Source organism: Falco naumanni, chromosome 3, assembly GCF_017639655.2.
Source record: "Falco naumanni isolate bFalNau1 chromosome 3, bFalNau1.pat, whole genome shotgun sequence".
In the NCBI taxonomy this organism is placed as follows: Eukaryota; Metazoa; Chordata; class Aves; order Falconiformes; family Falconidae; genus Falco; species Falco naumanni.
In genome coordinates, this window is record NC_054056.1 from 31,057,365 (window position 1) to 31,082,977 (window position 25,613).

The following is a 25,613-nucleotide window of genomic DNA, read 5'->3' on the forward strand; positions in this document are numbered from 1 at the left end:
CGTGACCGGGAAGAGGCCCGCCCCCCGCGCAGCCCCGCCCGCCCCGGGCAATGACCCCGCGGGGCGGCTGGGTTCGACTCGGTTCGGTTCGGCTCCGCTCCGCCCGTAGGGGGCGCAGGCCCGATCCCCGTCTCCTCGAGAGCGAGTCTCTTCCCCGCCGTCTTTTGCCGCCAACGATGACCCCGAAAACGCCCTCGGGCACCAATCTCTGAGCCCCGTCCCGCCCCCCAGCCAATCCGCGGGCGCCTTCTCCTCCTCGCCGGCCAATCCGAGAGCGGAGGCCCGCGCCCGCCTCGGCAGCCAATCAGGTCGCGGAGTGGCGGCCGGACTCTCCTCCTCCCCCGCCTCACTCGACCCGCGGCAGCGCCTTTCCCCTCCCGCCAGGTGCCGTGGCGCAGGCGGGCGGTTGCTGCGCCGGGCCGCGGTCGGCGCCCCCTCCCCGCAGCAGCAGCAGCTGCCGCCGCTACCACCAGCAGCACCTCCTGAGGGGCTTCGCCCCCTGCTCGCCGCGGCCGTTCTCCGCGAGCGCAACCCGAGCCATGCTGCTTCTGGCAGTCGCATTCATCGTGGCCTTCGTCCTCCTCCTCTACATGGTGTCGCCGCTCATCAGCCCCAAGCCTCTCAAGCTGCCCGGCGCTCACGTCGTGGTGAGTGAGGCGCCCCGGCGGGGCGGGGGGGGGCCGCGCTGTGCGAGCCAGGGGCGCCCCTCGCCGGCCCCGCCTGCCCCGTGCCGGGAGAGCGAGCTGGTGCCGGGCCGCCGCCGCTCGGCCTCTGCGCCTTCCCGGCCGTGCTGGCGGGGGGTGGGTTCCACGCGAGCCGCCCTCGGCCGGTGTGTCCGTTGGGCCGGCAGGGAGGGGGGCCGCTCCCGCCGGGGTGGGCGCGCAGCGCTGTGCGAAGGAGCGTCCCTCTGGCAGCCGGGGGTACGGCGGCCTGAGGCGCCCCCGCCGGGAAGGCCGCGCTGCAGCGGGGGGGAGCGGAGGAAGCTTCCCGATCCCGTGAGCGGCGGGGAAGGGAAGGGGGCGCTGAGGCGGAGCGGGCGGGCGGTGGGCGCCTGCAGGGTGCGGTTCGGCGGCAGCCGGAGAGGGGCTGGGGGCAGGGGCCCCCCTGGGGCGGTGCGGCGTTAGGGGCGCCCGCTGGTTGCAGGGAGGCTGGGCAGCTCGCTGTAGCACCCCAAGCTACCGAAATGTGAGAGCCGCAAGTCCCAGGGATAAGGAAATGGGCTGTAGCGATGACTCTGACAACCGCTGTCTATCTCGATTGGCTTCAGGCGATCTGAGTCACCAGAAACGCAAACCGTCTTCAGTCTTAATGTTGACTTTTTGAGGCATTCCTTTTGTATTCTCAGGGTTTCTGTTTACCTTGAGGTTTGTTTTCTTTTTGCATCTCTTACGGTATTTAAGTGGTGTGGGTGCTCATAAACAAAAGGCAAAAGCTATGGTTTCATGGGTCTAAAAAGCAGGTTAGATGTGAGGAAATGGGAAGACTAATGTAAAGGGAATGGTCAGGTGACACTCATGCACCTTTTCGTCTTTAAGTGCATAGATATTGATGTCTACGAGCAATATTTTGACTGTAGTCAGGATGGTGGAAGTAAGTCTTTAGAAGGAAGTCTTCAGAAGAACAGTAACGTTGAAACAGTCCGTGAGTAGTACCATAGAATTTGGGGGGGAAGGGGAGCAATACCCATGTGCTTTCAGGTGGATTACAAAGTAGTGAATTTGGATGCATGAAAGCAAATGAGTTAAGTGGTTGGAAAAATCAAGGTCCTAGAACCAGCTTTTTTAACTTAGCTTATACCCTAAGGTATGTTCAATGCAGAGAAGCTATAGTTTACTATCTGGCTAAATTTGCCTTTAAGAGGTGAGTAGCACTTGTAGGTGCTCTTTGTTAAGAGTGGGAGTTTGGGCTAATACAGAAATTAGACCTTTGAAGGTGCCAAGTGAATTTACAGCTACTCTAAGTTTCTTTTTTATTTTTTTCCCCAATACTCTCTGGTGACTTTTTTTGGGTGCTTTGGGTTTTTTACCTATTTGGAGGATAGAGCTGTCCCCAGAATAATTTAAGACCTGTCCAAGTTGCAGCAGTATTCACAAGTTGCTTTATGCAATACGTGTTACTTAGATGCTGTAACTGGCTTTACAGCATCATATACTGTGTGAGGTGTGTTCGAGCCTGTATTAAGGTTCTTTGGTTTTGGCTCTTCCCAAGGAAGTAATGGTTATTAAGAAAGAACCCTTCTGTAGGATTTTAGGAACCGTTCAATACTCTGTAGAAGCAAAGGCGAAGCAGACTTGAGGGCCTTCTGTGACTTTTATGCAGAAATAGAATATCAAACAATAAAAAAGTTTAATGGATTTTATTCTAAAATTTTGCTGGTTTTTATATCTATTTTGTTATTTTCCCAAGTTTTGTCTGTGCTTTATGTGATTAAATTCTTTGAAAGCTACTGTGCTGGTTCTTCTACTAAGAATGGTTCAGTTAAAAAAGTTCACTAAGAAAATGACGAGAATATTTTTGCTGGGGAAACCTCCTTATAACCACTACCGCTAATTATATTAGTGGTTTGAGCTTTTTGATAGAAGTGTAAGTCTCAAGAACAGTATTCCTGCAAGCCTTATAAAATTAGGAGTCTAGCTAGAGAAGTAACTATATTAATGTACTGGTGAAGGAAACGGCTCTAGATATATTTAACTTGATGATACAAATCAAAGTCTGCAGGCAGAGTTCTATTGGTGTCACCACTGGCAGACTATTTGTTTATTTTCACTTAAAGTGTTCATTCAAACTAAGGAAATAACGGAGCAGTTGTTTCAGAGTTCACCAGTTCTAAGATTTGTAGATGCTGTTAATAACACTGGACACTTGTACATTTGGATTTTAAATTTTCTAGTGTAATACATAAGGAAGAAATATTGGATCCTGGTACTGTAAAACAGAAATTTTGTTCAGGGAGGTTTTCAATGTTGTGTGTGTAAATTCTTGTATCATACACTGGGAGTAAATGTTCTCTGCTACTGAAATGGCTGAGAGACTTCATGAAAATATTTAAGGGCCATAACATTATCTAGCAACTTCATTGAAGTCTTCTCACAGAAAAATATCAAAATCTGTTTAAGCATTCTGCATATGGAAATTCTTTTTACCTTATGACTTGGTTCAGATAAGACTAGATTAACATTTAATAATCTTTGTCAGGCCTCAGTGAAACTCAACCTTGAAATAAAGAATAAGAGAATAAAGACCTGCAGATGGCTTATATAGCTGGCTAAGCCCTCTCAAAAGGGCAAGTGGTTACCATTGCACAGTAAATACAATTTTTCAAGATATACTTGAATAGATTGCTTTTCTGAAGCAGAAGTCGTCAGTCATGTAGAAACTCTTCTTCCTGGGGGCCTGTTGAAAGTATCATGAAAATACTTGTTACATTTCTGAAGGAACCTCATTGAGCAACTTCAGAGGCTGTTACATACTAGTTACTGAATTTTCAATTTAAGTCAGTATCTGTTCATTTTTAATCCTTCATAAAATAGTATTTCTCTTCACTCCTGAAGTTATAGTTACTAGATGTTTGAGTTATGGCTAAGTAACTCTGGCTGCTTTTTGGGATAGAAATTTGTGGGGTTTTCCTCTCTGTCCTTTCCCAGAGGCATTTGCATGATGAAAGCACTCGCAGTGTTAAGCAAGGCATGCTTTCTGGAGGAATCATGATCATAAGTCTCCTTTTCTTAGAAAAGAATAGGACTGTTACTCAGAGTGGACATCCACAGAATTCCAAATTACTAATGGTCTAATCTTGTGGGGTCCCCCCCCCTTATCTGCTCTGTTTCAGTGACCCCAGTGAACACCATTAACTTAAAAAAAAAAATTCCCTGCTATCAAATTGGCTCAACCATCAGGTTTAGCTTATTTAAAGCAAAATCGTTTTTAGATGTGTAATACTACTTGCTTTGTTTCCAGCATGACTAGGAAAGTGTTGTCAAGTAAAGGCTATAACAGTTATTTCTGTGGTGTAGAGCTGCTGCTTCTTGTGCTGAGCATCTTCATGCTTTGAAATCTGGGAGACTATTTTATACATCTCTTATTTTGCCATTGGCTTTAACTCTCTCTTTGAGTCTCGGGCTGTATACTAGCACACATCACCTATAAGAGTATGCTACTATTTTGGTAGGTGGTTGTAGTAGTAGACAGGAAAATGAAAACAGGATAAGGCAGTGATCGCTGCTTCATGTGCATCATGCTCACATCTGTCACATTTAACTGCCTTTTGTCAGGGTTGTTACACCTGCCCTACACAGGTTCTCTCTGCTCTTTCTATCTCTTTACAAAGGTACCTGGCTTGATGGAGCAGAATGCAACAAAAACTTAAGATGTCAGGGCAAGAGCAGCCTTCTGTAAATTTCATCAGTGATGTTTAGAAACTGTGTTTGCTGAAATACCAGTGCTGCTACTCCTGCCCCCACCTTGTTTCAGCCTTAATCTTTCTAAAACCAAGTTGAAATTTCTGCCCCCGGCCTCGTTCCCAGAGATCACAGTTTATCAAAGTTTGTGGATTAACAATGACAGTAAATGTCAAGATGTTCTTTGCTTGGGACTATCTCGCATTCAGATTGAAAAGAGCCTTTTGCTTGTACATAGTTCAGGATGATCATGCCAAATCCACATGCCTAGGGGTCATCTCTAGTCTAGAAGTAGTTTCACCACTTCTGTGCAGAGCCCAAAGCCCGGTTTGGTAACTGGTCAACGTAAAAGGGCAGCCAGTCTTGGTGTCTTGCATTGTATCTCTTGGGTTGGGAGTGATAAGATCTGTGGTTTGGATCGGAACCACTTAGAGCAGATCACAGGGATGTTCTGTTTTGGTGGAACTTAATACCTTCTGTCACAGTACTGCCTGAAAGCATGAAGCCAGTTTGCATCCAGTGCTAAGTGAAAGTTAACAATTGTTGTTAACTGTTGGAAATACGTTATCAAGTCTTGATTTTGATCATTCCTGATGACAGTTCTGTTAATTTAAGTTGAACTGTCTCATCAATTAAATGGAATTTCCAGTATCTCAAATTTGAAAGTCAAACACAGCAATTCTTTGTACTTCACCCCAACATTTCGATTTATCAAGAAGGAAATAATCCCTGTGATCCTTAGAAGGTGAGTCCTGTTGTCAGGGATCATAGCTTGAGAAGTTGGAGCCAGACCCTTCTTGGAATAGCTGATTTGGTACCTGTTCTCAAACACAGAAACAGCTCAATAACACTGCTAAAGGGCTGGTAGTGCTGCATTCCAAACATCTGAATTAATACTAGGATTTAATTGTCTCTCCCTCTCAAGAAATTAGTCTGTGTTTTGAATTGCTGTGACCAAATTTATTTTTTTGCTCACTCCTCTGAGGCTGGGTTATAGTGAAATTTGAAAATGGGATCAATAGCAATTTAGATGTCTGGAACTAATGAAATGCAGTAGCGTTGTAGAACTACTGGCTGCAGAGGTAAGTAACTGACATAACACCTTGTTTGTTGGAGTAGATGTGTACTCTTCCTTTAATTCTGAGTATCTATTTTAGCAATTTACCAACCGAACAGACTTCATAGATTTCTTGGGCTGACTTTGTTGTAGCACAAAGCACAAGTTTCCACTAGTGTTAGGGATTTTTTTTTTTCAGTTACATAAGCATTCATTGTGAATGTTCCTGAAAGATGTGCATATTAGTAACAACTTTCAACATACAAGTAACAGCTTCCCACCTAAATATTGAATGAAGTTCCCAGCTAATTTAAGTGGCCTGTTGTCATTGACCTATCTGACATGAGCCCTATCCAGTGTTCTAGGGTGTGACTGTGAATAAAAACTTCCTTTTCCCATTTCTTGCATGACTTCAGACTTTTATCTTTCTGAAATGAACATTAGCGTTGTCTGACAAGCCAGAGGCTTGATGGCAGTACCTTCACCTTCAAAGAATTCCTCAAGCAGTGGTTTAGTTGACCTGTTCATGATACTCAGCAGTTTGTGCAGGTAGTAATCAGCTGTTAGTGCTACGCCAGAATCTGGAATTGAAGCAGTCTTCCATGCACGTTGATCACTTCGTGTGCTGGTGTACCTGCTGCTGTTGAAAATCTGTAGAAGCAGCTCACGAGTGCTGTGGAACTGATGTCTGCCTGAATGTATCAAACTGAATCTTTTAATCTTTTCAGAGGTGTACTGCAGTCTTACAAGCTATTTTGCAAATACACTAAAACTCTTAACTACTTTCCATCATGAAACATTAAATTAATCTGAGGTTCTGCTATGGTCCCAAATTATTAACTAACACTTGCACTCTTACAGACTTAATTTACTTTGAAAGCAGTCATCCTTGGTTCAGAAAACTACAGACCAGGTTTCACGTTTCTAGAACAGGACGTGCATCTTGGAGTCAGCATCAAAGGTTAGCGTAGTGTGAAGCTTAATCTTGCAGAGAGAGTCAGTTAGAAGCTAATCTGAAGCAGCTGTCTCTAATAATAGAGGAAGCCTAAAGAGCTGAAATTAGTCTTTGTAAATGTTACACCCATTCTTGGCCCGTTTGTGACTGCAGACAAACCAGTCAGAAACCATGGACCGTGTTGAAAAACCTTCTGTTTGCTGAGATTATTTGACTTAGGGTAAAGTACTCAAATGAAGGAACAGTTTAGTGTTCGTGGGAATGTACTTCTGACTTCATGATCTCCAACAGCGGAAAGAATTTTTAGAATAATGCATCTCTGAAAACAACACTGAGGCATTGGCAGATGAGGAGACCACACAAGGCTTTTGATAGGGTATGTAGTTAGACACCAGGGATCTTTGCTCTTTTGCTGATTAGTTCAATGCCTCCATTTTCTTGTATTTAAAATTAAGGTGATACTGTACTTTCTCGGGAGTAATTCGAAAGATTTTGATAAAGAACAACAAATGACCATTTCCAGAGCCATTTGAATCAGTTCTTTTCCCAGTTATTAGGAATTCTGTATTTCAGAACTTATTTCATGAACAGGAGTTTTTTACAATAAATGCTTCTAGGCATTTCAATATGATATTTTCTCAATTATAGCCTCTTAATGTGCTGTTAAAAGAAAATTCAAGTAATTTGGGTATATAAGGAAGACAACAGTGTTGAAGAACCAAAGGCACATGGAGGCTGAGACTGGCCTTAAATGAACAAGTCACCTAAAGGCAGTGTCAGGCAGACATTTTAGTCAAAAAGAGGTCAGGATTGTCATCTACATCTGTTCCACATGGAGTTCATAAGTAGGTTTATGGAGGGTAGTGAGAGGTATTAGGTTGCTTTAACCTGTATATTTGTATCATTTAGCAGTGTATCCTCCTGCAACATACAATGCAGGGCTGTAGACATCACCCTGCATTTGTCTATAGCCAAATTACTAATTTTGTGTTTGCGTATAAGACTACGCAGTGTTACAGTTTAGAGGAAGAAGAAAAGATAATTTAGGTGCTGGCATTCCCACAAAACTGGAATTGCAGGATGGTAAGGACAGTTCAACATCCAGACTGGGGGACTAAGAAATACTCTACAGAGGGCCAACTGTTGAATTAATTTATTATTTTTTTTAATAAGAAAAAAGCTATTTTCTGTTCGTGTTTATGTGATGGTATCTTCAGCAGGCAATCTACAATTTTTAATGTTACAAATACTTTTTCCTGTAACGAGGTATGGAGGGCCAGTATGTAATTGTATTATTATGGCTAATGTTAATAGTGATTTCAAACTTCTACCTACTTCTGCCTTTAGAAATAACATACAGAACTTACTCAAAAGCATGTGAGAGAGCCCATGTGGGGGTGTGGTTCTAAATATGCCTGATGTAAGAAATAAGCAAAAAATACCACTGAGGTAAAACTGGCTTTGGGGTAGAAACACAACACTTAGCAATCTATTGAGATCTTATTTTTCATTCATACTCAATAAGTAAACTAACTTTAATTTATCTTCTGTATGCATACCTTATTGGGTAATATTTCAATCTCAGTATATTTTTAGAATTTTCATTTGATCTGACACTTTACCGTATGGGAGAAGGGATGAATAGTGGACTAACTGCCATTTTCAAATAACTTTTAGGTAACTGGAGGCTCCAGTGGAATTGGAAAGTGTATTGCTATTGAATGTTATAAGCAAGGTGCTTTCATAACACTGATTGCAAGGGATGAGGTAAGTATATGTTATTTTACCGGCTAAACTCTAAGCACAAAATCTGTATAGGTGGGGAATAATTTTTTAATTGATATTAACTCATATTTTCTTCAGTGTATATTTTATGGGAATCTCAAATTAATGCATTTGGATAGCAGAGGTGACTGCCTATTTAAGGAGTGTAGCACAGCGTGGAATCTATGATTAGCTTGCCTTAAAACTGCCAGTGCTATCACTTCTGCTAATGGCATTCATTATTTCACTGTCTAGATCTGTGGCATAAGGCAAAAGAAGGAAAAACTAGAATTTCCCTATAGTAAGTGACAACTGGGGGATTAAAGACAATTCTTAAAATTCATAGAATATTTTGCTGTCTAATCATCACTATATCATACCTTTTTTAATTAGTGAAAAGCTGTTCATCAAGACAGCTTTAGAGGAAAAAATGTTGCTTCCAGGTTTTTTTAACTGATGTATTCAGAATTTAGTTGGAATGATTCTGTTTTCATAAAGCATTGTTATTTTATTCATAGAGAAAGAACATTTATTCAGGAAATAAAAGCACTTAACTTTTTGGTGTAGGCCCTCAGTCCCAGCTGTCTTGATAATTTACTTACACTTGATACATTTCCTTTCTTAACCTTGAATACAACCAGAATTAATGCAGTTTTTCTTGAAAGGAGCATGAATTTTAGTTTAATTTTTATGATAATTCTATGATTGTTGTTCAGAATAGTTTGAGTATTATATAAATGTAAAATAGAATCAAAATACAGGAGAAAAATTAATACCTGCAGTTTTAGGTGCTATGTGTACTTGTATGAAGCAAAAGCATTAAATATATTCTAGAAGTCATTACTGGCTTTAGAAGATTAATTGAAAAGCAGGTAAGCAAGTTCTGGTAGCTTGATGGGAGTTCATGTTTTCATCATATAGTCATAAATCTGCAAAATGACAGTGGTGAAGTGTTATAACTAGTTGAGGATAACTTTTTAGGGCTTTAGGGAATGTTTTTAAGCCTTATTGAAATACTGAAGACTAATATTGCTCTGACAAGTACAATGCTTTAGCTGTTCTTGTATCCATTTCAGAACAAGCTGTTGCAGACAAAGAAGGAAATAGAAAAGTATTCTGTTAATGACAAGCAGGTAAGATCACTCCGAACAGTGGCTGTAGTGTGTTTCAAGATAGTCACTACAACACAGTGCAGTAGTCCTATCTTTAAAGCAAAGCTGTTTGACAAAAATGAGTGAGGACTCAATATCTGAACTCAAAAATACCGATCTGCTTACATGAGATGTGCTGAACTCTGCTACATTTTATGTTGCCTAGCTAGTGCATTAGCCTGCTTTTCTTAGAGAAAAAGATTGATTCAGCTGTAGGTGAAGTATGCATTTGGGGATAGCTGCAATTTTCTGTCACTCAATAAGCATTTGTATTCTTGAAGATGAAGGGGATTTGAAGAAATTTTGGTTTTTCTCTTTTTTCAGTTCATAAATACAGTGATTGCTTTGAGAAAGAAGTTAAAATACTTGTTTCCAGATTTAGTTCACTAACAGGCACTGTTTTAGAACTTGCAGGAGATACTAGTTTAAAATAGGTAAGCTTGCTATTTTCAAAATATGCAATGTCAAAATGCAATGCTAAAATATTTTTTTTTCGGAACTAATAATCCAAAGGGAGAAGGGAAACAGTAGGGACTGTTAAAATTGTAAGTAAAATTGAGACTGTTAACATCTCTGACTTCTTCCTTGTATTCCAGAACTTTTTTGTTACTTTCATGATTACAAATACAAGCCATTTATTTGTCTGTGTAAAGGGATTTGAGTTGATGAATCAGATATTCTGTTGAAAAGAAGCAATGGACAAAGCCGAATATTTGGAGGCAATAACGTTAGTACTAGCTGATACAAAATTTTCTTAATGCCTTCATTTATAAGTTTAAGTTCTGTCATCACTTCCTTATATTTTTGTCAAATGGCTCAAGCTGACTTTTTTTTTTCTATGCATGCTGCCTTACTCAGATGAATTTTATTTGAAAACCTAAGCCATTTGAGGTGAGGAGAAACTGTATTTTTCCCATTTAAATAAATAAATAAATCCCAATAACAATTTTCTTTTAGCTGTTCTAGTAGTTTCCCAAGCTTAGCATTAAAGTTAATCCCTTGTCAAACACTGTGTCAGGATGTTCTTGCTAAAATCTGTCCAAGCTTGATAAATGTGAACTTTTAAAAAGAATATTACTTGGTGCATGTTCATAAGAGTTTCAGTTAAAATCTCCAAGCAAGCTCCAGTGTGGACTGGAAAGGACTGCTTTTGCAGAAGCAGCTTTAGACTTCCAGCCATGTTAAACATAAGCAGTGGGAATGATAGGCTGGCTCTTCTGTAGCTATTGTTCCGTTGTAGACAAGGTTGCAGGGAAGCCTCCCTGATCTAAATGCAAAGAACAGAACTGAGAAGAGCAGAGCTCACAGTGGAATGGCAGATGAGAAGCTGGGAAGCAAGGGTAGCTATTCAGCTCTCGCATACGTACACAAAACCAGGTTGCATTGACACCAGGGTCTGTCATCTATGTACATTTTAGTGTTTGCACTAAACATTTGCATATGATTTTAGAGTGCTGACAATGCAGTCTTTATAGGTATGTAGTGGAACAAAATCCTTGCCCTTAGAGGTCTTTTGCAATATTTTTTTTAATCCCTTTCCTAATATAGAATATTCCCAGTTACTTCACTAGGAGTTGAATTGGTCTTTTATTGTGAAAGCTTTATTAATGATCCAACACCATAAATATTTAGAATGAGAGATGAGGAACAGACTATTTCTGGCAGTGTATTCTGTGTCCTAAATGTGGATCTGTACTGCATGCTTTGGAGTGAAGATAATCAGTATATTATAGCAGAAGAAAGCAAATATAACAGAAGCAGAGAGGTGAATTGTGTAATGTGATAGCAGTCAATAAAAACCATGGTAGTTCCTGAGTGTGTTGTTCACAGTGTGAATAATTTTATCTATGCAATCTGATACATTAACCAACTGCTCCAATTCTGATACAGAACTGTGGTTTTATTTTTTTGTAATGTCATCACTGATCTTGCAAAGTCATCCAGGTAATAAATTAATGTTGTTTTTTTTCAACTGGTATTTTGTTCTAAACTTACGTAAAAGACACATTTCCAAAATGTAATAAATGCCCTAAGGGGAGGTGCATGCTGAGCTGCCAATAACTTGTGCCACAAGTTTACTCTGATGTCCAACTACACATGATGCTAGGAGGCCTAGGAGGCAGGAATAGCCAACCTGCTGTACAGGAATGGTGAGCAGCTTCTGTTTATGCAACTAAGAAGTGTTGCAGTCTGACCAGAGGCAGAGCTGACAAATAACTAGCTGCCAAAGCAGTTAGTTACACTGTGGTAAGCTTTTTTTTTGTGTGCATGTGTCCACGTGCTCCATGACAACTGGTCATGATGATGCTTGCTACAAACTGGTGATGACTTTTATTTCACCTCAAACTGAGTTTAAATGAATTGACCAAAGTAACAAAGTATAAAAATTGGAACAAGAATACAGGAGTCCCTCCTTCTATTGTGATATGAGTGCTTTTCCTTTCAAGAGGGTGAATTGCCCCGAATCTCTACTGCTTGCTTAGCAGAGAGGGTAGCTTATTTGTCAATACCTGGGCAAGCTGGAGTTTGTAGTGATCTTACAGTTTGCAAATGGTAACTCAAAGGCAGTGCTTCTTTTGGTCAGAAGTTACTTCAGAACATGGATTCTGCAACTGTCTTGCTGAAAGTAATCGGTAACTTTCAAGAAAAGCAGGGCCTAACTTTCAGCTTCAACAAAACTTAGATATCACTGTCATCTGGTTTCTGGTGTCTTTTCCTCCCCACCCCCCCGCCAATGCTTATTTTAACTTTTCTGTATATTTCAAACTAAAAGCCATAATCTCTGGTTTACAGACAAGAAGTAAATATATGCACATTACTTCACTTTTCAGATATTTATGTCACTGCAACTAGTCAGTTTCTCACAGAATTTTTATTTTATTTTGTCCTTGACATGTCTCAATTAAACAGTATGCAACTAGATTTACTACTATTCTTAAAAAAATAATTTATGAAAATAGTGGGTAGCGTGCATTGCTAGTACTAACGTTAAAAGGTTTTTAACACTTAATAAATTTGGGGAAAGTTTTTTTTTCTAGCGCTGATACTGCAGTTTCAGAGCAACACTGTGCAACCATGCCTTTCTATGACATGGCAAAAAATGTGTTTTCTTAAAGATGAGCCTAAGCTACACAAATGGTTTGGCTTGTTTAGTGCTGCTGAAAGTTAAATGTAGCACTGTGGAATTTTGGCTGCTTTAGAATAGTTTTTCCTAAGCTTTATGTAAATAACGCGTTGTAGTGTGTCTTAGCATAGTAAAGTAGAAATCATATTTTGCACATGAGTAGCTGCTTTGAAGATCCTGAAATACTCCTTTGTTCCTACTACAATCTTTATTATACTAGAATATGTGTGTGTGTGAGGGGGAGGAGCTAGGAGAGAGCAGGGATTGCTTTCACCAGTGTGGGAGAAGTGCAAACTGTCATTCAAAAAGATTGCTACTTTTTCTGGGAAAGATATGTCATTGGGTTTTGTTTCATTTTGAAAGGCTCGGAGTCAACAGTTACAGGACTTACTGTGCTGTAAAAGTACTCTTCCACTTTCCTTTTCTAGGTTGTACTGTGTATATCTGTTGATGTATCTAAAGACTACGAGCAGGTGGAGAATGTTCTAAAACAGGTGAGGAAGTAACTGATTTATGTGTGTATGTTAAGAAGCTTATCTGTGTGTGACATATTGCTTTTTTTAGGAAAAATTCCTTCACTGAAAGGGCTGTCAAGCATTGGAACAGGCTGCCCAGGAGGCTTTTTAAAACATCCGTGGAGGTGTTTAAAATACACGTAGATGTGGTACTTGGGTACATGGTTTGGTGATGGGCTTGGCAGTCCTATGTTAACTATTGGATTTGATGATCACAAAGGTCTTTTGCAACCTAAATGTTTCTATGACTCTCTTTCTAATAGAAATATTTTTTTACAACGATGATGTACGTCAAGACTACAGGAAGTTTTTTTCCTGCTAAATAACATCTTAACCTCTGTCTACTCTTCCAGGCTCAGGAGAAGCTGGGACCAGTTGATATGCTTGTAAACTGTGCGGGAACATCAGTTACAGGAAAATTTGAGGATATTGAAGTGAATTCTTTTGAAGTGAGTTATCGTACTTTTTTATTTTATGATGATTTCTTATTCAGCCATTCTGACAATTAGATTGCATTCCTGTGTCTCTGCAGACTTTGTATGAATAGTGATATACTTGATTTGTGGTCACTGTCAGAATTAGAATGTATCTTTAAATTTGTGAAGATTGCCTCTAATTTCTCACCTCTCAGTCCATGAATGCGTCAGAACAGTGAATTCTGGTCCTCAAGGTAGCAAAGAAGCCTGGCATGTATTTTTATAGTTTAATGCACTATGAAAGGCACAGTTTCACATGGTCTCATCTTTTTTTTTTCTGGTGAAGATTTTTGCATATTTTTAACCTGTTTAGGAAAAAGTTGACTGTTAGGAGTGTTCAGAGGTGCACAGATTGTTTGTAGCTTCAGACTATTGCTTTGATGAAAAAACTAAAAAAATACCCTCAAAACCCAAACCCCTGTATTATGGTTACATTATGCCCGCAGCTCTCAGGCTCCAGTCGTCACAGATAATATTGAATCATCTGAAAGTACTAAATAGCCATAATTTTATAATAAATTCATTCTGTTGTTTGTATAGGCTCAGTTGTGTTTTAGGTCTTCTAGAGAATGAAATCAAAGACTTCCCCTTATCCTGCCAAAGATTAAAATCTTTGAAATTAATAAATATTTAGAATTTTTCCTGTTTTAGAAAGCTCTTTAAACTTTAATTTTGCTATGTTTTCATACATCATGCATAAATGAATTGCTTCCTGGACACTGTTTAGGTTAAATTTTTTTCCTTGAAGGCCATATGGTTCAGTATTATCAGTATCCTGGATGCTTTTTAGACTTGTAGATAGGCTGGATTTCTTTTGGCTTGAAGTGAGATTTTTAGCTATAAAACAGTTTATGAAGCTGTAGAAAATAAAACAATTGTTTCTTTTGTCAGCTGATAGAACTACAGATCTAGTGAACTTCATTTTTAAAGCAGACTGAAATAGGAATTTTTTTATAAATAATACCAAACAGCTGAGGATTCTAAATCTGTGGCTCAAATATCATGTTAATATCATTTGCGCAGAGATTAATGGCCGTCAATTATCTGGGTAGTGTTTACCCAAGTCGAGCAGTAATCGCTACCATGAAGGAACGAAGAATGGGAAGAATTGTGTTTGTATCATCTCAGGCTGGGCAATTAGGCCTGTTTGGTTATACAGCTTATTCACCGACAAAATTTGCTCTTCGAGGGTTGGCTGAAGCCCTGCAAATGGAGGTATGTGTGCAATAATTGAAGTCTTTTTGGTGGTAAACAGAAATAGTAGCACAGCACATTTTTATTTAAATAGTTCTCTTTTTGTCTTGTGCAGCACTGCTGATATCTGTGTGCTATGTTGGCCCTTTTTTTTGGCAGCAGTACAATCCTATTGCTCTGCGTGGGGCTGCAGAAACTAAGCTGATTTCAGTTGCATAAGAGGGAATAGATTGAATCTGTTCCTAGAACTGAAGATGACCATGTGTGCAGACATTTTTTCTAATCATTTATTTTAACTAAAAGGACTTGGATTTTGAGTCTTTTGAGTAAAAGTGTTTTTTAAGGCTATAAGTGCAGAATGATATTGAAGATCCCGTGGATGCATGAAGGGCAGGCCACTGATTCCCAGCTTATTTGTGAGGCCATGGTAAGTGGTATGTAAACCATATGAAACAGTAAAACTTGCAAGCTAGAATTTGAGGATTGTCCACAAAAAAAATTGTACTGACAGTAGTTCACTCTTCCAGATCTTGGTTTGCATGAGCTTTTTATAGTGCAATGATCTAAGCTTTTGTTTAGGTCAAGACTAAAGCCCCAAACACACGGTTTTCATTATTCAATGGAACGAGCTTTGTAAGTACATTGTAGTAAGACAGGTAAAGTTGAATTGGAAATTACTTGCATTATTCTTGTTAAGAATGTTAAACACTTAACTAACATATATTAAGTGTCTGTGTTTGGTTCTAGATCCTTGCATAGTCCCTGTTGTTACCCTGTACGGTTCAGTGTAGTTGTATGCCTTGATCAGGATAAGAATGTGGGGTAAAACTGTCTCTAATCGCTTCTGGCCTGGCAAATGGAATAATGTGACTGCAGGGTCTTTCTTCAGACTGGTGACAGATATTTTTGTGAAGACTGAATTACTCAAAACTAAAAATAGGGTGTTTATGGACCTGTGATGTGGCATTTAAGTAAGTGTTTTCAATATAGAATGTTTTGTAATATAAATAAAAATGTGTAGTGCTTTACAACACTTTGCTTCATTTTAGCCCTCTGAATATTTTCATTAAAAGCTTCTTTATTTGTCATGGAGTACAGATTTGCATTGTAGTAGTTTCTGAATAGTGGTGCAGTAAATGATGTAATTCTTGACACATACATACAAATACATAACTAAATGCAATGCTTGACATGAGACCTTCCATTTTTCCTCACATTTTCTACTTATTCTTTTGTCTCCTTCGACTCTGACCCCTTGCAAGTTTATACCATGGGTTGAAAAGCCTTGTGACTTGAATATACCTCTTAAAAATATCTAAATTGAATTTTACATTTTCATTGGTTTTTCTCATATTTGTCCAGGAGTTAAAATATGTTGACATCAACAACAACAAAAAAAGCATGCTAGTGAAAGCCTTTTTGGCCTTGTGTTTATGACTGTTGGGTACTGGTGTTTGGCAATGGTTTAGTATTTTAAAACTGAAATTGGTAAAACTATAGAGCTAAACTGCTTCCATATTCCTCCTAAATGTCTTAAAAACCACTTAGATTCATAAAATACTTTACATAAAATGCAAAGTTTTTAGGTATCGTTAAACAAAACAACACAACCATCTTTTTAAAATCTTTGCTGTTTTGCTTTCTCGTTTGACAAAGCCGAGTCTTGCAAGTACTGAATACTTAACACTAGAAGCAGTTTAAATTCATACTTGCCATATTTCTTTGGTACAAGAGAAATTAATGATACTGAGGGACGTGTAAAGGCTGTCAATATTAAGATAACGCTTACTTTTGTGAAATACAGGTAAAACCTTATAATATCTACATAACGGTGGCCTATCCTCCAGATACTGACACACCTGGCTTTGCAGAAGAAAGTAAAACAAAGGTAAATTTTCCTTCATTAATACTGTAATGTTTTTAAAGCTTCACTTGGTAGTAAGCAATGAATTTCAGATTTCATTCAGTTCCACAGTACTTTTGAAATTAGTGCATATTAAGATTCTAAGTACTTCCAAATGCTTTGATTTTATCAACTTAACTACTCAAACTACCAGAATTATCCTACAAGCTATTTATTATTCTGGCTTTAAATGGAAGAACTAGCTACCTTCAATATCTGAAACACTGCAAAGTGTTTCTGTACACAACTGAAATATGCTTGTGGAATGGTAAACTGTGAAACCACTATTTGTTTTGCTATCAAAGCTTAATGAGCCAAAAATAATATCCCTATTTTGCATCTTTATTCTGTAGTTGTTCTGATAGATGTGACAGATCAAAATAAACCACAGTTCTTTCGTTGAAATCTGCAAACAATATATAGTGGCTATTGTCTAGTATTAAAGTAGGAAGGAAATTCTTGTGTTGTTTGTAGTGCAAATGACAGTATCACTTTCTGGAAGGGTATGTCAGCAGTAAGCCTTTTTTGTTTGGCTTACCTTAAAAGTGAAAGTTTTGACCTTCAGAAATTTAGTCACCTCTCTTAATTTGACATGTCCATACACATGAAGTATAATTCCAAAACCTACATTCAGGCCCCCTGTTCAGACTGAAGTATCAGGTAACCGGAAAAAAATGTGTCTGTCTTCTCATTTGCATACGGTGAACTAGAAACCTGATATCTAAGGAGATCAGCCTTTTCAAAATGACCCACCATGTATAATAGGAAATTGGGGTTGAATTCCATTTTGTCTTTCACCTCTTGTTATACAATCCCTACTGATTCCTACACACAATTCTTATTTCATCAGTTCTTGATAAGAGATATTCTGTGTATTCTGTATACTCCCACACATCCACATTAAGTGCCAGGATTAGACTTGTGCAGATACTTGTGTAGCTTGCATATTCTCTGGGATTTTATTCCATTGGAGTAGCCTATTTCAGGGGGAAATAAAGTCGCCAGCAAAATGCACTGTTCGTGTAAGACTTCTCTTTAAAAGAGAATCTGTGAGATTTTTCTTAGTTGTCAAAAAGATGTTGTTTAAGCAAAGACAGGCTTTGTTTTAGCATACATAAAGTCTTTGGGTGACTTGCTCCTATCATGGTAGCACACCTTAAATCTGCAATATTGCATTGCTCTGACAGTTCAGATACTCATTTATTATTGTTGTATTTATTTAATACTTCTTAGTTTAGAAGACCTGTCTGTAGTTTGCATCTCATTAGGACTAGGCTGTTTTTCTCTGTAATCATTGAATATAGCAAAAGAAAATGTCAGGAACTACTAGGATACAGCTTTCCTGTGTTTCTGGCTAGTCAGATCAAATGTTTAGTGGCTGATTTCTGCTTGCTTTTTCCTTAACACGTCATTAACTTTAGCTCCTGAACAGCTGCTAATTTTTTTCCCAGACATAGTATTTTAATTACTGTTGACATCCCTGTATCTCTTTCAGATTTGGTTGATACTGGCCACTAGGCTCAAAAGTACATACGAGTTATGAAATGGAAATCTGATATACATAAGCCGTATCACTGTAGTAAAGCAGTGTTTGTATGTCAGTCCTGCTAGCAAAGACTGATTCCATCCCATGCCCTGCCCCCAAATATACAAACTTAAACAAAAATTTTCAGTGAGCTTGGTCAGCAAAATCAGGATTCCTAATTCTACAGGTGCTTGGAAATAGGCCTATTTCTCTAGTACTTTGGATTGATAATGAGAGAGAAACCTGTAGTTGCTGAGCTCTTCCCTAGAAGTGTTTTTGAAGTATTAATCTAAGAATTAATCTAGTCCCGGTATTTGTCTAGGCTTGAACGCATCAGTAAATTTTGTTGTTTAATGTAACTGAATTAGCTATTGCAAGCTGACTTGCAACCAAGTCCTTTTTCTCCCTAATGTAATGCTGCGGGGTTTTTTTGTGAACAGAACCATCTCTTTTAACATATTGAGCATTTAAAAAGCTTGCTGTGCAGTTAGCTCTATCACTTCTTTATTTGTTAAAAGGTCATGAATAACAAACATGCTTCTAAATACATTAAAGCATAATTTTTCCATTTGTTTGAGCATTTTTTGTACCTGATATATATACTTGACTAATTTGTTTGGGGTTTTTTTGTAAAAGGAATTCTGATTGCTAAAGTAACTGCCATAATTGCTTGCTTCTAGTGAGGTAAAGTGGCATAAATGCTCTAAAACACAAAAAAAATAAAAATGCAATGAGGGATTTTGGTGGAAACCAGTGTGTGGAGTTTGAAAAATAAAGAAAATCCAACAAAAAATTGTTTTCAGGCCTCTCTTTATTTCTGGCAAAAAACTTATATGAACTAATACAGGTGTTGAGACAGCTTAAGCATTTTGATAACTTCTACTCAAAATAAAATGCTTGCGGGAAAAACCCTTATTTTAGTAGTAATAAACTACAAAAAAAAAGAGTACGACTCGAGGAAAAGTTGGCATTTCCTTTCTTTAATTGAAGGTGCTTTTACCTTTCTTTAATTGGATGTTTTAGGTGACAGTATGATACCACTTGCTAACAGAGATGTCATCCACGACAAAAGACCCAAACCCAAAATCTGACCTTCATATATTTCTTTCCTGTGTGGTGTTAGTCAAACTTATATTGGTGTTTTTCTACTAAAGCCCTTAGAGACGAAGCTAATTTCTGAGACCTCATCTGTTTGCCAAGCAGAACAAGTCGCCAGAGTTATAGTCAAAGATGCTATAGTAAGTAAACTATCTTTTTAAACTATATTCTCTGTTGGAGAGATGAGGATTGCCATGTAATCTTTGTTTAAGAGTGCAAAATAATGTCTAAACTAAATGCAAAATCAATTTACAGGAAACAGTGCTCTTTGCTGGTTAGTTTGAACAGGAGGTATTTTGTTTATTCTTTTGCTGTTGTGCCCACAAATTATTTTATACAATCTCTTGGAACTAAAATTTATCTGAAGTTGTACATTAGACAGAACAAAATGATGTATCAGTATGACGCAATGTCTCAAAAACGTATTATGACTGACTTTAAAGCACTAAACTCGATTGACTTTTTATGTATCAAATACCATTTGTCTAACCTCAAAAGCTCATTAGACTTATCTTATTTTTCTTGAAGATGAGTTCATATAAAAATAATTTTACGGTAAATGGAGTCTAGCCTTTTTGGCTTTTAATGTCTTTAAGTATGTCATTTATGAGTGATTAAAATACATAAAATGCTGCTCTTAGTGGTTAAAGGTGTATTGCCTTTCTGAGGACTTTTTTTTTAATGTTTTGTGCAGTGGAATGCTTACATGCTTAATAAAGCACCTCAGTATGGAAACCAACATGAAATTTCATGTTCATAAAGCACAGCAATCAAACCCTAAAATCTGTAATTATTTTGCAGTTCCAAATACTTGTAATCTTCAACATGATTTACATCTATACCAGGTGTTCAGTTATGAAGTTTTTACAATATTTTCACAAACACAGCACAAACACAAAATGATGTCTGGTTTTGGGGTAGTGAGTTTTAAAAGCAAGTACTATCTGACGTACTATTCTGTTTGGTGCTTAAGGAAGACTAATCTCCTCTCTAATCTTAATCATCTGGTATTTCTACACTATGCTTTCCAGCACTTCAGATGATACATTTGTTCAGACTTGATCTTTGTGCACTCAAGCCATCGGCTGAGAGACTAAAATAGAAATTAAAAGGTAGCTCTGTACTATAGGAACTCACAGTCCTCTCAGGAGTGTGTTGGGAAATAAACAAATCTCATATCCTCTACTGCTTTGCATAGATTCACTCCTAACACTGATTTAGGAACACCACCTTTTCCTTTCACTTCTGCATTCCACACAGATTTAGTCCTGCAGTGTTTCAGAAAGTCTAGTTTTCCAGCATAAAGTCTGATGAAAGCAAACAGGAGAAGCCTTGGGACTCAGAGCTTTAGAGCTGCAGTTTTCCTGATGGGTGATCAAAAACCAACCAAACAAGCAACTTTTTCATGGTGTCTGTTCCCCCTCTTCTGCCAGCTGAATTGCTTAGCAGGAGCAGGCTGTTCATCTCATGGTTTGGAGGAGGGCAAGTTAAAAATCCTTGACGAAGATGGAGGACCTGTTACCTAGCTCTCAAAATACACCCCTCTGCCAAATCTCATGTGATAGCAAACTGATTTTAACAAAAGGCAAGCAGAATTTTATTCTACAATTATAGTAGAGATGGTTGATCTGACAGAGTTAGGGTGTAATTCTGTCTCTGAAATACATTTAGAGATGGGGAGACCATCATGTATTTTCTGCATCAGTAAGCATGCTTCAAGAGGGAATTTGGAGCCTTTCTATCTTGTAAAGAAATCTGCAGTAATTTAGCACACCTCTCTGTAACGAGAGATTACCTTCCTTGTCCATTTTTAAGTGAATGCCTTTTGGAATGTTGCTATATAGCACAAAATATTGTTGGATATTTTGATTTCTTATTGTCTTAGTATTTTTTTACGTAAAAATATTTGTTGTTAGTGACATCAGCTATGTTTGTCAAGAATAGCTGTTGAAATAAGACATGTTAGGGCTTGCCACAGCTGGGTGAATTACTTTTTTCTTTTCTTAATCGCTGTTTTCCTTCTATCCAGCAAGGGAACTTCAACAGCTCAGTTGGATCAGATGGTTACATGCTATCAATATTGACAAGTGGAATGTCACCAGTCACTTCTATTACTGAAGGTCTTCAGCAGGTAAGATTTGGGAAGGCCCTGTAGTCGCAATTTCTTACAGTTTCAAATACTTTAAAATGTAGAGCATCATGCAAACTTTGATTATTTCTTCATCAAATGGCTGGTAATATTGTATAGACTTGGGTTTAGGAAACTGAAAGTAGGATTTCCAAGCTGAAGCAGCAAGTTGATGGGAAAGCTAAGATTACTACCTGCTACTCAGTCCTGAACTGTTACGTGGTTGTTCTGTTTTTCATGAGTTCCTTTTCTTGAGATAATATAACATACATGCCTGGAACTGTTCTTTATTTCATGAGTAAATAATATGCTGCGATCTGGGATCTTAAATGAATTGAAAGATGTTTCTCTCTGTTTCCAGGTTGTTTGCATGGGCATTTTTCGCATTGTTGGCCTATTTTACCTAGGAAGTTTTGACAGCATAGTTCGTCGCTGCATGATGCAAAGGGAAAAATCTGAAAATGCAGATAAAACTGAGTAATCTTTACTTTGAATTGAAAGAAGAATGTCAAACAGTCCTGGACAGCTTGCTGCTTAAGTGGGACTCAGTTTTTCTCCTGAAGGATTTAGATTTGAAGTACTTGCGTATGTGACAGATGAGTCCCCTCAAAAGCTATGAAAGAAAACAAAGTATAACTCCAGAAAATGCCAAACTATGCAAAAGTGTGAATGAGGATTAGATTCTTTTTCTGATGATTTGAGTTGGAGAGAATTTGGGGAACTTGTAAGTGATCTGCAGAGTAGAATTTGAGAATGGACTATGTGCGGTAATTCTGGACAAATGCTTTAAGTTTTCTCACTTTGGTGCTTATGGATAAAGTAAGTACCACAACAGGCTGGGCTGAAGTAGATTGAAGTCCCCTGAACAAGCTGGTACCTTTTGCTAATGTTTTGGGACTTTTTAATTTAGAACGTTAACTTTTCCTTTGGCCAGTCTACAGATCCTTCTGTCGATGACATCTTTCGTGGTTCTGTCCAACATGTAATTGTGGAAACCTTAAGATGGCAGATAGATTGGTATGATCCAAGCTTTCTCAGTTTGGGAGTAATTAAAAAGTATGATTTAATATGTGCATACTTTCTAAAGGGAGATGAAGAACCCATTCCCACAGAGAAATGCTGAGAGATGTGATTGGGTCTGTAGCTCTTCTGGCCTTTGAAGTACATTGTGAACAAAAAAAAAAAAAAAACAAACCAGTATCAAGTGTGTTGATTAAGACTTTCAGCATTTTAAGCCATTGAAATAATGTACAATTTTTACAGACACTTACTTTATCTGCCAGTTTTTGCTCTGAAAAGGAAAGTAGCGTATTGCTGCTGTTATGCACATTATTTTTCAAAGCTGCAAACGATGAGCCAAACCAGTAGTCGATGATAGAATCAATTGTAATTAAAATGCCAGGCTCTTCCAGTAGCAGGAATGTAGCTTTTTGGGGCGTGTAGGGGTCATGAGGGAGAGGGGAGTGTGTCAGAATGATATTCTACACTTAATTTTATGACTACATGGAAAGACTTTAACATGACAAGAAATTTATTTAAAATACTCTCCTTCTATGCCCCACTTCTAATTTGTTTCATTTACATTATATGAAACAAGGCTGCTCAGTAACTGCTTCAGAATACACAAACCCAGTGGTTGTTTCTAATAAATCTTAACACTGAAAAAGCTTGATGCATAACAATGATGTTTTAAGGGTGCACTATATATACTGTTTATTTAATGGACCACTATAGCAAGTGCCTTGTGAGCTGCTTTTTTTTTTTCCGAAAAGCTGCATATTTTGTATTTGTTAGAAGTGCTGTGTTTTCAGTGTCATAATTTCCATTTTCAGTCAATCTGAATTTAAAATTACTTGTAAAACTGGACACTTTCACTTCCTTGCAAGTAGTATTTCTCAACAAAATAGGCAAAATGGATTGCTCTTGTTAAGATACTCTCTGCATCTATTTAAGAAGCATTCAATTAAACTGAAATGAAAAATAATAGGTGGTTAACTGGAAAAATCTTTAAAATGTAATTTACTGAGGGTTTTTTTCCCTTTCTGAATTCAATTGATTACTTTTCAAATTCTCTTCACATAGACTAAACTTGCTTTGAAACCTGGTTTACAAACATTTCTTGGGGAGAATCACATTGGCACTCATTTTAAGTGGTTAGACTTTAATTAGATTGCAAACTTGAGGCATTGTTGAGTTCTTCACAAAGCCTATGTTTTAGGTCCTGCTTCCTGATTTTGTTTAGATGTGAAGTTGTGCATGCCTATAATATAATACTAATTTTGAGAATAGAGTGTATTCCTGCATTTTTAAACAGCTGGGCTTCAGTGCAAAGAAATCTAGTGTGCATATGTGTGTTCTGTGCTGCTTAATGTGAGTGACATAATGGAGCATTTATCAGACATCCATTGCCAACATTGCTATGTTTCTTAAAGCAACATAACGATGCTATTTGGACCCTATTGTCTACGTTAATTCTTATTTTCATGCAAATCAAATACTCCTTTGACCACCTACAAAAGCTACCAAAATGAGTGAATCAGTTATGTTGTAGTTTGAGGGGAAAAAAAATATTTGAAAAATGTTTATGTAAATGACATCAACACAAGCTTGAAGGTCAGGACTTAAAACCAGTAAGACTTTGGATACTTGAATTTTTGGATCTTCGACTTGGAATGTTAAAGAGTTTGCATAGAGGAAACAAAATCCAGAAGGTCAGAGCACATACAAGACACTATGGCAGCTGGGTCTCTTCAAATATTTCAGGTTGGACATCTTAGATCGCTAATCACTCTTTCTTGACTGAAGAGTCCTCCAAGCAATTCCTGATCTGATTCAGCACGAGCGTTGTGAAGGTGGAATAAGAATCCTGGGTGAAAGTTGTGGCCCTGATATGCAGAGACTTCAGTTCACACCTAACTTTGCATATAAGTGTCTGTATTGACAAGTAAAAACTGTAGGTTGAGCCCCTCAGCAGTTGTGGAAACTGGAACAAGGCAAGTTTTTTGAAGGAACAAGTAAAGAATAATCTTTTAAAATGTTCTAGTTTCTGCTGTTGCAAATTAATGCAGTTAAAATTAACTGATAAACTTTTCAGCTGTTTTATTGTCAAAATATAGTGAATTTGTCAACTACAGCAACGTTTGGTGTAGATTTGTTTTCTTATGCACATTCTCTATCTACCAATGTACTCATTTTAAGATCCAATATTAAGTGAAGGAGATGCCTTATAATCTTGTGGGAAAATGTTTAGCAGCTGAAAAACTATTTTGCCGGTTTAAATGTTATGAAACCTCTGCGTTGAAATGTTTTAGCAGTGTATTTAGATCTGTGAAGAACTTCAGATAGGCTTTATTACTTTTTGTCAAATTGTCGATAATTTAATCACTTGTGCCATATCAGTTGGTGTCTTGTCTCTTGTTTTCTTGGTCAATCTTTAAGACTCAATTTAGGCTTTGATAGTCTTTTCCATTCCATGTAGTTTCTAATGACCATCCACTTTAATTATGGATTTATTGTAACTTTACATACAGTTTACTTCACCAAGATGTTCATGTGCAATTTAAATAGATTTAATATTTTACTAAGAAAAAAATATAGGTAGATAAACTTTATTTGCTGTGAAAAACTAGGCACTTTTAAATGGTAAAAATATATAGCATTATTTGTAAAAAGAAACTTTGTGCTTATTGCTTCATCATTTTTGTGCCAGAAATGTAAACTAGTTTTCATATTTTATATTTCTCAAAATAAATGGAGAATCAACAAAGCTTGTAATTTCTAAGTTCTTTGAGGGCATGAAGAGCAATGACTAAATTCATTTGCAGGGCTTGGTGGGTTTGGTTTTTTGTTTGGGTGTGGTGTTTGGGTTTTTTTTTTGGGGGGGGTGTTCTTTTGTTGGGTTTTGGTGGTTAAATCTGGGGTTAGTTCAGCAAGACCCCCTTAATCTTGTAGGATGGCAGAGGGGGCAATATATCCCTCCATTTTAGCAGCTTAGGGCACAGGTGTACAGCAGGTAAAGGATGTAAAGTATTTAACTGAATATGCTCAGCAGACCCAGTGTCGTCAAACCATAATGAAATTGGGATTAGATTGATAAAATCTGCTTTGATCGCAGGAGGTGCTGCTGGTATATCCATTGTGCTGTCTTGAAGTGCTTGTGAACTGTGACGAGCAAAGTGATGCTCATTTTTCCTAGTGGAAAACAATAGAAATCATAGTTGCGGTAGCTTGCTCTCTGTACCACTGCTGAGCATGCAGCTGTATAGAAAATTACTGTAGCATGTGTCAGTTCTGGGTGGGAGGGCTTGAGAGGATGGTTAGCTCCTA

The 25,613-nt window shown here is 38.1% G+C and overlaps 1 protein-coding gene across 1 annotated transcript; it reads left to right on the forward strand.

The window, feature by feature from the left end:
* Positions 1-365: 365 nt before the first annotated feature.
* On the forward strand, positions 366-25,053 carry KDSR (3-ketodihydrosphingosine reductase). Its single transcript, XM_040586111.1, has 10 exons — positions 366-647; positions 8,087-8,176; positions 9,250-9,306; positions 12,877-12,942; positions 13,317-13,412; positions 14,463-14,654; positions 16,438-16,521; positions 19,216-19,299; positions 21,189-21,290; positions 21,649-25,053. Exons 1-10 carry the CDS (start codon positions 540-542, stop codon positions 21,766-21,768), a joined length of 999 nt encoding a protein of 332 aa, XP_040442045.1. The 5' UTR covers positions 366-539; the 3' UTR covers positions 21,769-25,053.
* The last annotated feature ends 560 nt before the right edge of the window (positions 25,054-25,613 follow it).